General features: G+C 49.0%; 1 protein-coding gene across 7 annotated transcripts in view; it reads right to left on the bottom strand.

Moving 5' to 3' along the window:
* The window catches only part of PALM2AKAP2 (PALM2 and AKAP2 fusion), a 595,149-nt gene that overhangs the window by 357,086 nt on the left and 225,299 nt on the right, over positions 1-12,764 (bottom strand). For 3 of the 7 annotated variants that reach the window (XM_051852170.2, XM_051852118.2, XM_070047110.1), the window contains exon 2: positions 8,182-8,227. In XM_051852170.2, the coding sequence (XP_051708130.1) occupies positions 8,182-8,226 (45 nt within the window). In that variant the 5' untranslated portion in view covers position 8,227. 7 annotated transcript variants of the gene reach the window in all.

Raw genomic sequence — 12,764 nt, 5'->3', positions numbered from 1 at the left:
CCTGAGGCCTGCTTGGCTGATCTACTGTGGGACTTCTCTATTTATAGCACCATCCTGTGTAAGGCACCACTTTCTCTAAGGGCTTCCTGTTCTATGCTGGACTCCTACTCTATGCTCAAAACTCCTTATCTCACTCACCTGCCCACTGCAGCCTCCCCAAAAGAATTTTGTAGATCTACTTTTGTTTAGCCAATTCCCAGCAAACCCTCCCAACCTGCTCAGCCAATCCCAGGCAAACCCTCCCAACCTGCTCAGCCAATCCCAGGCAAATGCTCCCAATCTCTTCAGCCAATCCCAAGCAAGCCCTCCCAACCTGTTCAGCCAATCTCAAGCAAATCCTCCCAACCTGCTTAGTCAATCCCAAGCAAACTTTGCAAAAACAGATGTCTTCAAGTGACCGAGATAGTAATGATAGTAACTTCACTTTATTTCAACAGATTAAAGCAAGTACCCAACACAAAGGCTTCCACTTGGTTAGTCACCTGATAGGAGAAGAATACAACTATACCACTTTTAGACTGGGCTACCATTAATGATCTTACTCATTTGGTTTTTTACTGTATTTCATCTCTTCCAAGTGTATCCACCACATAAACTCTTGGGCAGGCCTTAATGGGCATGTGACGTTTACCAAGACCTAGGACATAATCTCTTTAGCATAGATGTCCTATCATATCACACTTTGGTTCTCAAAGTGTGTTCCCTGGAACAGCAGCCACATCTAAGAACAGCATCATCCAAGAATGTGTTAGGAAAGAAAATTCTCAGGCCCCACTGCAGACCCACTGAATCAGATACCATGGGAGTATGGCCAGAAATCTATGTTTTAAGGATCCCTCCAGGGATCCTAAGGTGCTAAAGTTTGAAAACCACTGTTCTACACTATTATAAAAAAAAAAAAAGTCTATGTTAAATGGCAGTTGCTGGGCTGGCGCCATGGCTCACTTGGTTAATCCTCTGCCTGCGGCGCCGACATCACATATGGGTGCCGGGTTCTAGTCCCGGTTGCTCCTCTTTCAGTTCAGCTCTCTTCTGTGGCCCGGGAGGGCAATAAGAGGCACCTGGCTCCTGGCTTCAGATCGGCGCAGCGGCCATTTGGGAGGTGAACCAATGGAAAGAAGAACTTTTTCTCTGTCTCTCTCTTTCACTGTTTAACTCTGTCAGTTAAATAAAAGAAAAAAAAATGGCAGTTGCTGTTATGAGTCCTAAGCCCAGTCTAGTCTCCCTACTTTACTCTTTATTTGAAGCAGATAAGAAGTCAGGATCTGGGTCTGATGCTGTGGCACAGTAGGTTAATCCTCTGCCAGTGGTGCTGGCATCCCATATGGATGATGGTTCCAGTCCTGGCTGCTCCACTTCTGATCCAGCTTTCTGCTACGGCCTGGGAAAGCAGTAGAAGAGGCCCCTGCACCCACGAGGGAAACCCAGAAAAAGATCCTGGCTCCTGGCTTCTGATCAGCTCAGCTTCGGCCATTCCCTCTCACTATCTGTAACTCTACCTCTTAAATAAATAAATAAATAAATCATAAAAAAAAAGTCAGGATTGTGGGGAGCAACTCGGACTAGACTAAGTTACTGGAATTAAGACTTATTCTATGCATCTGCTCTCCCACAATATGGCGCTGAGAAGGGAGAAATAGCTTCTACACAGCTGCCTCCAGTTCAACCAATAAGCAGCAGGACCTGCTCCTGATTGGAGGAGAGCAGCGTACTCGGCATGTGGGCAGCCGAGTTGGGATTGGTTGAAGAGGACTATAAAGGAGGAGAGAGACAACATGCACCAGGAACATCTAAGAGGAACATCTATCTGAAGGAACACCTGTGCAGCCCCCGAGAGAGCCGGCCGGCGGTATGCCGCTCCCCTGCGGAAGTGGGGAAAGTGGCTAGGGGGAACCGCCCTTCCACGGAGGTGGAAGGGACAGTAGCCAACCCGGGAAGAACCAGCAGCAAACCCGGGGAGGGCCGAGCAGACAAAAGAACAGCGCAGGGTCCTGTGTCATTCCTCCACGAAGAGGGAAGCGACAAGGATCATCTCAAACATCCTGGCTGACATGGTATAGGCTCAGACTCGTATACTGGACTTGAAAATTGCATTTGCCTGCATCCCTTATATATGTCTTTAAAGATTCTTCTATAGCAATAGGAATTTTCCACATCAAGGTACCGATTTTCTTCCATATTTTTCTGTTAAGTCAAAGAGCAATCACCTAACTGATGTGAGTATTCTGAGTTATAATAATATCGGTGATTGCAAAGAGCTCAGTCAATGTTAAAAGGTAGCAAGCATGCACTATTTTTCCAGTAATGCAAACATTTTGACACCAAACTCACAAAGCCCTCATGAAAATGTGACCTTGACTTTGCAGCACTATGCAAGATCTAGGGGATGCTGGTGGGACCACCTAGCAGCATCTTTATGAAAAACAAATAATTCGATGCTTAAGAAAAGTACATTGCAAAGTTCAAAGCTCTACCTACACCTAAAGGTCACAAAATGCTAACCAAAAGGAATTGTATTGTGATTACAAATCTAATTTTTAGAGTTTTTTAAATATTTATTTTTTTAAAAAATTGGGAGATCTCACAACTAAAACCATCAGACTTAGTGCTTCTCTAGAAAATGAGCTGATGTAGGAACATGGACCTCCATTCCCACATGGCACAAATTAGCTGCCCTTTTACTGAAATGAGGCATCTGCTCCCCATTTCTCAGACTTTCCACTGGGCCTGTGTCCTAAGTTGCATGCTGGTCTCCCTGAGTCACCTGAGTTTGAAACTCCTGCTCACTACCAACAATTTTTTTTTTATTATCACTATTACTGTCTTTGTGTATTTAAAAATTTCAATAGTTGGTGCCTTCATGTGAAATCTAATTTGGAAAAAATTTTGAGGTTAAAAGAATTTATCTTGCTACCTCTGTGTCCATTTTCTACTTAAAGATGCATGAGTGGCCGGTGCCATGGCTCACTAGGCTAATCCTCCACCTTGCGGCACCGGCACACCGGGTTCTAGTCCCGGTCGGGGCCCCGGATTCTGTCCCGGTTGCCCCTCTTCCAGGCCAGCTCTCTGCTGTGGCCCAGGAGTGCAGTGGAGGATGGCCCAAGTGCTTGGACCCTGCACCCCATGGGAGACCAGGAGAAGTACCTGGCTCCTGCCATCGGATCAGCACAGTGTGCCGGCCGCAGCGCACCGGCTGCGGCGGCCATTGGAGGGTGAACCAATGGAAAAGGAAGACCTTTCTGTCTCTCTCTCTCACTGTCTAACTCTGCCTGTCAAAAAAAAAAAAAAAGGATGCATGAGTTATGATTTGCTAATTTTCTTAATATGCCTCAATAGAACACTCATGAAAGTACATACTGTATGCCTACTCTGGGCATTCTTCCCATGAAATCTCTCAAACACTCTTCACAATTCCATAAAGTGGGTATTAGCATTATACCCACTTCCCTATGAAGAGAGCAAGGGACAGCGATGTCACTCAGATACTAATGGAAAAGTCAGCACTTGAGCCAACCTTTTCTGACATCAGAATCCATGCTCCTAAGAGCAACTGCCCCATGAAATAGTGCAAGGCCCTGGCAGCCTTCAGAACCACTGTATCCACGTGTTAATGCCCATTTGCTGTCTCAGCCAAGGTCATCCACGTGATGACCAACTCTCACTGCCAAGCAGGTCAATCCACAGCTCTCAGAGGGAATGGTGATGAAATGTGAGTAGTTCAGCACTGGTTCCCAGACCACTAAGAAGGCCCCAAAGAAATGCAAAGCCCCTCTAGTGAGCCCTGGTTTTCCTTTAAATACTGACGAATCATAACCCACAACTCCCCTTACTTGACTTCAAAACGACAACTGCTGTGTTTCTCAGGGCACTTTAAAGTTTGCCAGAGCAGCTGTTCTTTGTCCCTAGAGGCTAAAGCCCAAAATACTCGAGGTACAAATAAGTGGCCAGAGAGGTATATGACCCTTACACAGCTTGTGTAAGGCTGCTTCGCACTCTCACACCTAGCCATGACCTGAGCGGCCCCAAAGTGTCACCTGTCCTCTGGGAGGCCCTGCAGACTCAGCCTGGGTGAACGGCTCCTCACCACCCACACATTCAGCAATTTTTTAGGCCTTAAAACATGGAAATTTAGAAGTAGAGTCATCTGCGTCTCCAAGATAAAAGATGACAGATGGAGGCCTGGATCTTCAATTCTCCAGTTCTTTGCCCAAGAAGACCTCTGTAACACTCAGTTATTTTCACTCATGCCTAAGGAAAACTATCTTTCTCTCGGATGTGCAGACATAACAACGCCCTCCTCCAAAGCTGCTTTCCATTGAGACGCAACAGCTTCTTTCCCAAAGGAATGTGACTTATTTGGTTAAGAGTTTATGCTGAGTGTTTCCATGCCTGAACCCAGGCTTGGAAGACTCTCAAAAGGATGTGGACTTTCTGGTTTGCCTCCAGTTGCTCCAGTGCTCTGGACTCCGCTTGCCGCTCCCTCACGGGCTCACACGGAGGCTGCTCGGACCACCTGCACAATCTACTCATGGAAATGTGTGAGCCCCTGCCACTGTGGGGGCCGCTGCTCAGGACAGTGGTCAAAATCTGAACTCTAGTGGCTTGCAGAGTAAGTTCCAATCCAGGTTACTATGACAGTATTTGTTTAATATTGGGCCAGTTCTATAACTCTTCATCTATAAAATATGGATAACAGAGTAGCACCTACCCCATAAGCTTGTTGTTAGGATTAAATGAGATAACACATACTTAAAAGCATTTCGGTCTTGTTAGTGTGTGTGAGTGCTGCCTTTAGCTAATGGCTTAACTTCACTGTGCTTTTGGGTTTCCTTTTCTTACAGTTTCAAATAAATAATAAACAAAGAAAAGGAAAATAAACATTTTCAGGGGACTGGGAAGGCTATGACGTTGGTTTGTATTTTATTTTACCCAATCTTTGGGATGTGCTCATATGTCTCCTCTTGGGGGAAGTGTTCCTCAACTCCTTGAGGTTGGTTTACCTGTTCCCCAGGTATGCTCATTTGCATAGCACTCCTCGTACCTTACAGCACTTGTTTATGTGTATTTCTATACCCTCCATTAGACTCTAAACAACTTTAAAAAAACAAAAATTGAAAACCCTAAACACTTTCAGGTTGGGAAGAATAGTCAATTTCCTCCATTGGACTAGAAACAACTTTAGGCCCTGTATATCCAGTGCTTGTTGAAGGCATCATTTTCAACTGATGGTCATTATTGTTATTTTCTGGGATTATCATGCACCTCCATTCTGTTGTGAACACAATTTGGCACAGTCTAAATGTACAGCTTCGGGAGTATTCCTGTCAATGACAGGGGCACAAGCTATCTTTTCTCATTGACCAGCCTGTAGCAGAGTCCATTACAGCACTGCAGTTTCTAAAGTATTCAATTCCCTTTTAGGAGAAAATCCCACAGATGATCATGTGGCAAATATTTTAGATCACGGGACACCTGAACTTTCAAAAACTCAGTGTGCACAGGGTAACACGGTCCCTCTGGGGGCTGAAATTCGAAGACACTGACTTTTCAGTGTTGCTAGCCCCTTCCTGGGGGAGGCACCAGGTAAACACCTGCTGAGTGACGGGTGCATGAACCTCAAGTCCCAGTCCCTGCCTCCAAGTCTGAAGGAGGGGCAACAGAGGCCAGCCAGGGCCGTGGCCTTGGGTCAGAGTGGAAGGAAAGAATAGGAAAGCTGTTCACACTCCTTCCACTTCAGAGATATTTCTTCTAAAACCGCAGGACAAGCCAGGCAGATGCTTCAAACAGGACTGAGGGCTGCGCCTCAGCACCACCTGACGGCAACTGTGTGCCTGGTACTTCACCTCCATCACACCCAAACCTGACAACTGGCCGATGAGATAGAACTCACAAGCCCATCTGATGGATGAAGAAACAGAGGCCCAAACCACAGATTGCCCCAAGTCCTACACACTGGAATCCCAGTTTCGATGGAGGAAAAATCCAAGTGGGTGAAGGTATAAGAACTCACACTCTTCCTCTTTCTCACTTCAGGGGTGCCAGGTTCTAGGAGCAGCTGGGGAGCTCCTTCGGGGAGGAGGACGTTCACTAGGCTGAAGCATGACATCAAACCATTTACTGATGTGACCACAAGTCACCGCCCTCTTCCGTCTCTTCTGTTTCTCTCTCTCACACACACACACAGAATGATGTCACTGTTAGAACATCTGCATTAACAACATATGTGTTCATGGACATAGACACATTAACAACATACGTGTTCACGGATGCCAGCACATTAGCAACATGTGTTTGTGGAGGCCAACACATTAACAACATACGTTTCACAGATGCTGACACATTCCTATGAACCATCAACAGCTCCCCAGGTTCACAGCACAAACTCAGTTCCACAACTGAATAGGTGCTTGCTTATTCTTCTCATACACCTCTGAGAATTCCAAAAGACTGCCTAGATCTTTCTTGAAAGATCTGGGCCTACTCAACCTCACTCAGAACGGGTGGCCCAGTGTTCGCCATGACTGGCCCTGTGTTCCGAGAGCAAGTCCTTTCATGGGGCTCAGCTGTCCCGTGGGCATCTAGGAAAGCTGGCGTGCAAAGACAGAAAATGCGACAACTGTTGGAAACCCTCCGCAGCAGTCCACGGCAGAGAGCGAGCGTCTTCTGGCGCAGCCACTTTGTCAACAGCTAAAGCAGCCTATTATCCAGTGGACACAAAACACCCACCAGCTCCAAGGCACCAACGGCTGAATATCTCTATTCTTGCCAAGTTCAGGACCCTGGCCACTTGGCCTCGCCACTAACGTTAGAAACTATTAACAGCTCTAATAACCATCAGACGCACACACACACACATAAACACACAGCAGGGGCAAAGGGAAAAGACAAGAAGAAATAGTCCCCTTGAGTTCCAAGGACCACGTTCAAGGACTTTTTCATAGGCAAACCATGGCATTTCAACACTGCCAGTCAACAGCTCTCCCGCCTCAGCAGCCAAGCCTCTGAGCCAGTTCAGATTTGAAGAATTTGAGAAAGGGGGTCCCAGAGCTAGAGACCCCATCAAATGCTTCTTAGAACAGAAAGGCCTGTGTGCATTTTCCCATTGAAGACTGTCCAAAAGGCTCTTGAAAATAATATCCTTTGCTTCCAAAACATTACACATGATTCCTCCGACAAATGTATGTGTTTCCAGGCGATGCCTGGACTGGACAAAAAAAAAAGTCTTAGGTGGAAGAATGTCTGGCGACTCTTTTATGCCAATACGTTAACAGACCTTCTCTTTTAATTATTATTTCATAGAGCAGCCGTAATCATTCCCTCATTCGCAAAGGAAATATATAATCCAGCTGTGGTGGCTCCAGTAAAAAACACCACATCTGTGGATCGTTGGCAATACTCTGGCAAGATTGCTCAAATCCAGGCCGACTAGGCAAGTTCTTTTGTATACCCCCCAAATGCACATGGTACGCTTTTCTCAAAGTGTACACGAACTTTGCCAAAAAAAATCAGTTGCACCTTTGTATACATCATTGTGGTTTTCAGAAAACTCGCACCCATCACAAAAGGAGGCTCCCTTGGAGTCCTATTCCCAGGACTCCACGGTGCCAAGCAGTCCCCAGACCTCCCCGGGGAGGTGGCTTGCGCCAGGGCCCTCGTCAATATCAAATGGACAGAGGAAAAGCAGCCCTCCGGGTTTCTGGGAGGAGGTCCCACCGCGTGGCTGGCTGGCTGAGAAGCCGACTCCTGGTTTTCCACTTAGCAGGCGAACAGCTTCTGCAGAGAGGATGGGAGCCAGCGCCGTTCAGGTCACCGGCCTCGCCGTTCCCCAGTGGAAGAAGGCAACGTATTCCTGCGCCGTGGGTGCTGCTACCCCAGGAGTCGCCCCCCTGTGCCTCTAGGGGGTCTTTCCCCCAAATCAGCAGCAAACATCTTAATTCTAAGCCCATCTTCCACATCCAATTCCCCAGTCCAAAGCGCGCCTTAGGGGAGAGAGACGCAGACGTATAAAAGAAACGGCAGTAAGCTAAGCCCGGCAGACTTGAACCTCCTCTCCACCACCACCGCCAGACGCCGGCGGCTCCCAAGACGGAATGCCCTCGCCCCGAACACACCCCCCACCTCGGGGTCCCCTTCCTCCCCAGACAATAGAGCCAGAAGGAAATAAAATGAAAGTGGACTTACGGCAATGGCTTGCAGCCTCTCCTTGTGCAGTTCCGCCTCTGCCATCCTGCAGAAGGGCACACGGGCAAGGGAAAGAAGGAAGAAGAACAAAACACGCTGTGGTCACCCAAGGAAATTGATGGGCACCCCGGGGGGCTCCGCGGGAACCCCCGGGGGGAAGGTTGAGGGGCGGCGGGGAACGCTGCGCGCACTGCCGGCAGCCTAGCTAGCCTCTGGCCCCCGCCCGCCCGGCCGCCTGGCTGCGCCCCAGCGCCGCCACCGCTCACTGCATCTCCCCTTCGCTGCCGCCGGCCGCGCCAGCCGGGGACGTGGGCCGCGGGCAGCCGCCGGGAGGGCGCGCTCGCCCCGCGCGCTCGTTCTCCGCCCTGACGTCTGGCGCCTTGCTCCGCCCCTGGGGTGTGGGGCCCGGGGAGGTTCCAGGCGGGTAGGAGCCGCCCGGGCAGCCGCTGCGCCGCAGGTCCCCAAGGCGCAGAACGGGGACGCGCGGGCGAATGGGTACCTGGGGCGCGGCGCACGGAGAGCCGCTAGGGCGCACGGCTTGGCGCGCCCGGGAGGACTGGCGCTCGCTGGAGCCCCAGCAGAAAGAGGTGGCGCCTCCCCCGAGCAGATGCCACCGGAGGGGCCGCTTGGCAGAATGCAGGGCCCGAGCACGTGTCCTTACGTGCAGGCTGCGGCCACCGACTGTTCTGGGCTCCTTCTAGCTCGCGCCAGATGCTCAGGCTGCACGTGGGGGACCTTTCCAACAGGGATAGGCTGCCTCTACTGTGTGCTTTAGATGGCCCTCACACACAGAGTCAGCCTGGGGCAGGATCTGTTCCCAAACAGCCACCCTTTTGGTGGGGCCAGATGTGGCTTAGAAGGTCAGCCCGGAGTTTGTACTGCGGGGTGCTGGGCTAGGCTGGGCTTGGCAACTTGAGAGCTGTGAAGCCTTGGGCGACTCACTTAACCACTCTGAACCTCGGTTTCTCTTCTGTAAAAATGGAGGATTGTTAACAGATACCTTACACAGGTGTTTGGTTAATTTTTTAACCAAAATCGGATACCAAATAGTACTAAAATAGGTCTTTTGTGACTGATCCTTGGCTGGGTATAAGAGCTGGCTAAGAACCAGTACGAAAGGAAATAAATGCTAAAAGCAAACAAAATGTCTGTTAACATTTAGGAAAGACCTGCTAGAATTCTCTCTCTCTCTCTCTCTCTCTCTCTCTCTCTCTCTCTTTGACAGATATAGTGAGAGACAGAGACAGAGAGAAGGTTCTTCCTTCCGTTGGTTCACCCCCAAACGGCCACTACAGCTGGTGCTGCGCCGATCCGAAGCCAGGAGCCAAGTACTTCCTCCTGGTCTCCCATGCTGGTGCAGGGCCCAAGCACTTGGGCCATCCTCCACTGCCCTCCTGGGCCACAGCAGAGAGCTGGGCTGGAAGAGGAGCAACTGGGACTAGAACCCGGCACACATATGGGATGCTGGTGCAGCAGGTGGAGGATTAACCAAGTGAGCCACGGTGCCAACCCCAAATTCTCAACATTCTTAAGTAAATTTTCCTATGTCAAATGAACTACACACTGGAAAGAAAGAAAACACACACACACACACACACACACACACACACACACAATGTGCCTCATTAGATCCTCACGACTCTAAATGCAGAACTTAAGAAGGCATTTTAGGAGACATGCACATCAACTCTCCCCACATCACCTGTTCCTGGGCACATTCTTTGAATTCACCTAAATCAGCCTTCTGATTTTCACAGAGGTTTCACCTGTCACTTGATGAGCAATTACTGCTCTGACTGAAGCGAGAAGCTCTCCTGTAAACAGTGGTGCTGATTGATTGTCTTCTCCTCTTTCTCATAACGGACGTAGGTGGAGCTGTTGGTGTCATAAATCCCAGCCAGCGCCAGATTCGACATCCACACGCACTCTGAGTTTCCACTTTCTACCCAAGAGCCATCCCTTTTGTTGAATGCTTGATTTGCTCCTGATTCCCAGCCCAAGCCCTGGCAGGATAAACTATGTGAGGGTGCAGGTGTGCTCACCAGTGAACCAAGCAGTCACTACTTCCACGGAGTGTCTGTGCACCTGGTGAAAGTAGAGAACGTGAAGATGAGGAGGACAGGCTGGAGGGGCTAATGTCACAGAGGTGGGATTGAAACTGAGACTCCCCATACCTGTGCTCATTTTAAAGATTTATCCACCTACCTATCTATCTAGGAAACAGAGGCCAAGAAACAGCGTCAGGGAAGAGAGAAAGAGAGCTCCCATCTACTGGTTCACGCCTCCAGATGCTCACAACAACCAGTGCAGGTCTGGCCAGGCCAAGGCCAGGAGTTTGGAACTGAATCTAGGATTCCCATGTGGGTGGCAAAGACCCAATTACTTGAACCCTCACTGCTGCCTCCCAGGGTCTCCTTTGACAGGAAGCTGAAATTAGGAGCCAGGGGTGGGTATTACCAAGTACTCCAACGTGGGATGCAGGCATCCTAACCAGCAGCTTGACTGCAAGGCCACATGCCTGCCGCCAGAACCCATGTTCTTAGCCATTAAGCCCCAGGCCTTGGCAGTGACATGGAGTTGCAGCAGGTGCCAGTAGCAAACGAGTGGACAAGAAATGGTCCTTCCCCTCTCTGAAAAACAAAGGCTGGAGCGCAACAATGTGAGTGTACAGGATGTCGCCAAACTGCACACTCACGAGTGGTTAAAGTGATCCATTCTGTGATGTCTATTTAACCCCAATGAATTCTTTTAAGTGATGAAAGGAGAGACAGGGAAAGGAAAAGGGCCCGGGCATGGTGTGGAAATGATCCATGAGAAATCTGTGACTTCGGTCCTGGAGAATCAGGACTGGGGACACAAAGCTGAGTGTCATCTACTTCACAGTTGTAGCTGAAGAAATGAGAAGAGCCAGGATGAGGAAATAGAGCAAGAAAGGGGCCAGTGTTGTGGTGTAGCAGGAGAAGCTGCTGCCTGCAGTACCAGCATCCAATATAGGCACTGGGATCGAGTCCCGGCTGCTCCACTTCTGATCCAGCTCCCTGTTAATGCGCCTGGTAAAGCAGCAGAGGATGGGCCAAATGCCTGGACCCCTGAACCCACATGGGAGACCTGGAAGAAGCTCCTGGCTCCTGGGTTCAGCCTGGCCCAGCCCTGAATGGAAGACCTCTCTCTTTCTCTCCCTCTTTTCCTGTGTAACTCTGCCTTTCAAATAATTCAAATCCATCTTTAAAAAAAAAGAAAAAGAAAAGAAAAAGAGAAAACTCAGCAAAGGAGACTTCCTGGATGTAGAAAGATAAAGGAGAGGTGTACACCAAAAGCCACACCAGGAGGTAACACAGGTGCAACCAACACGGTTGCACACCTCTGAGAGGCCAAGGAAGATGCAGATTAAGCAGCTATTGGCTTTGGCAGTCACAAAGCCATGGGTGAGGTTGGAGAAAGTGTGTGTCCAGAGGGTGAGCCTGGGAGCTCTGATGAAAACTGAAGAAGACGCATTCAGGAGCACAAACAACTTTCCAGTCTTTGGATGTTCAACATGAAGGTGGGCGGGAATAGGAAGGTAGTTAGTTTATAGGGAGCAGGGTCTGGGTGCAGGGATTCTAGGTCAGGCAAGATGTATAGCTCTCTGGGGGCTAAGGGGTTTAGACAGCAGGGAAGTGAGGTCCAACACATGAAGGAAAAGATAATATTAGGCAAAGTCTGTGATTAGACCAGAGGGCATCCAGATTAACATCAATGACCCGCTTGGCCTTGGAGAGAAGGAAGAATGAACCAAGGCAGAAGGACAGAGGGGTAAATCCAAGACGTGATTTTGAGTTGAAGTCCCTGGGCAGAGAGAAGATGAGTGAGTTTGCGTCAGAAGGCTGATTTCTCCCACCACAGGAAGGGTCATTGGTAATGACTGGCTGGTGTGTGTGTATCTTCAGAAAAATAGAAATGGTTTATAAAGGATTTGGGAAATGGGAAAAGCTACAATAGGGCTGCTAACAAGAAGTCTATGTCAGACTCCCCTGAATACCTGTACAAAATTAAATTTTCTGCAAGGTAAGGTGAAGGTTAGGGAAGGGTTTAGAATCACTGTGCTAATTTAATTTACTAGAAATAGACCAGGGCATGACCAACTGTGTGTAGTTCTTCAGTGGTTTTTAAATGCCTAAGACCCATAATGGTTGTGTTTACTTAGTGTTGAGGATTGTCAAAGCAGATAGGGCAACAAGTCAAAGGAACGAGGAAATTCATAGCACTAGATACTAGGTGTCTGCTCACTTAGGAGCCATAGTAGATCCATACACTTTTTGGGCATACCGACTTGGGAGCTCCTTCCCATTTCTGGGGGACACCATATGATGAGCCATAGGAAGAGGCAGTCACATCCCAGCACAGAAGCTAGGAAGTGCCAGTCCCCTGCTTCCCAGATGCCCTAGGAGCTAGGACATGGCATGCAATCCAGGCTCAGATACACACACCTGTTGAGAATTTAGAAGACACAGCGTTTAGAGACTCATTTCAGGCGGTAGCTCACCTTTGATCTTGCTCCTGGCCCAAGCCTTCTTCTTTAGACATCTCATCTGTTCTGTGCACTA

The sequence above is a fragment of the Oryctolagus cuniculus genome, chromosome 1 (genome assembly GCF_964237555.1).
Source record: "Oryctolagus cuniculus chromosome 1, mOryCun1.1, whole genome shotgun sequence".
In the NCBI taxonomy this organism is placed as follows: domain Eukaryota; kingdom Metazoa; phylum Chordata; class Mammalia; order Lagomorpha; family Leporidae; genus Oryctolagus; species Oryctolagus cuniculus.
This window is presented reverse-complemented; position numbering and strand designations above follow the sequence as displayed.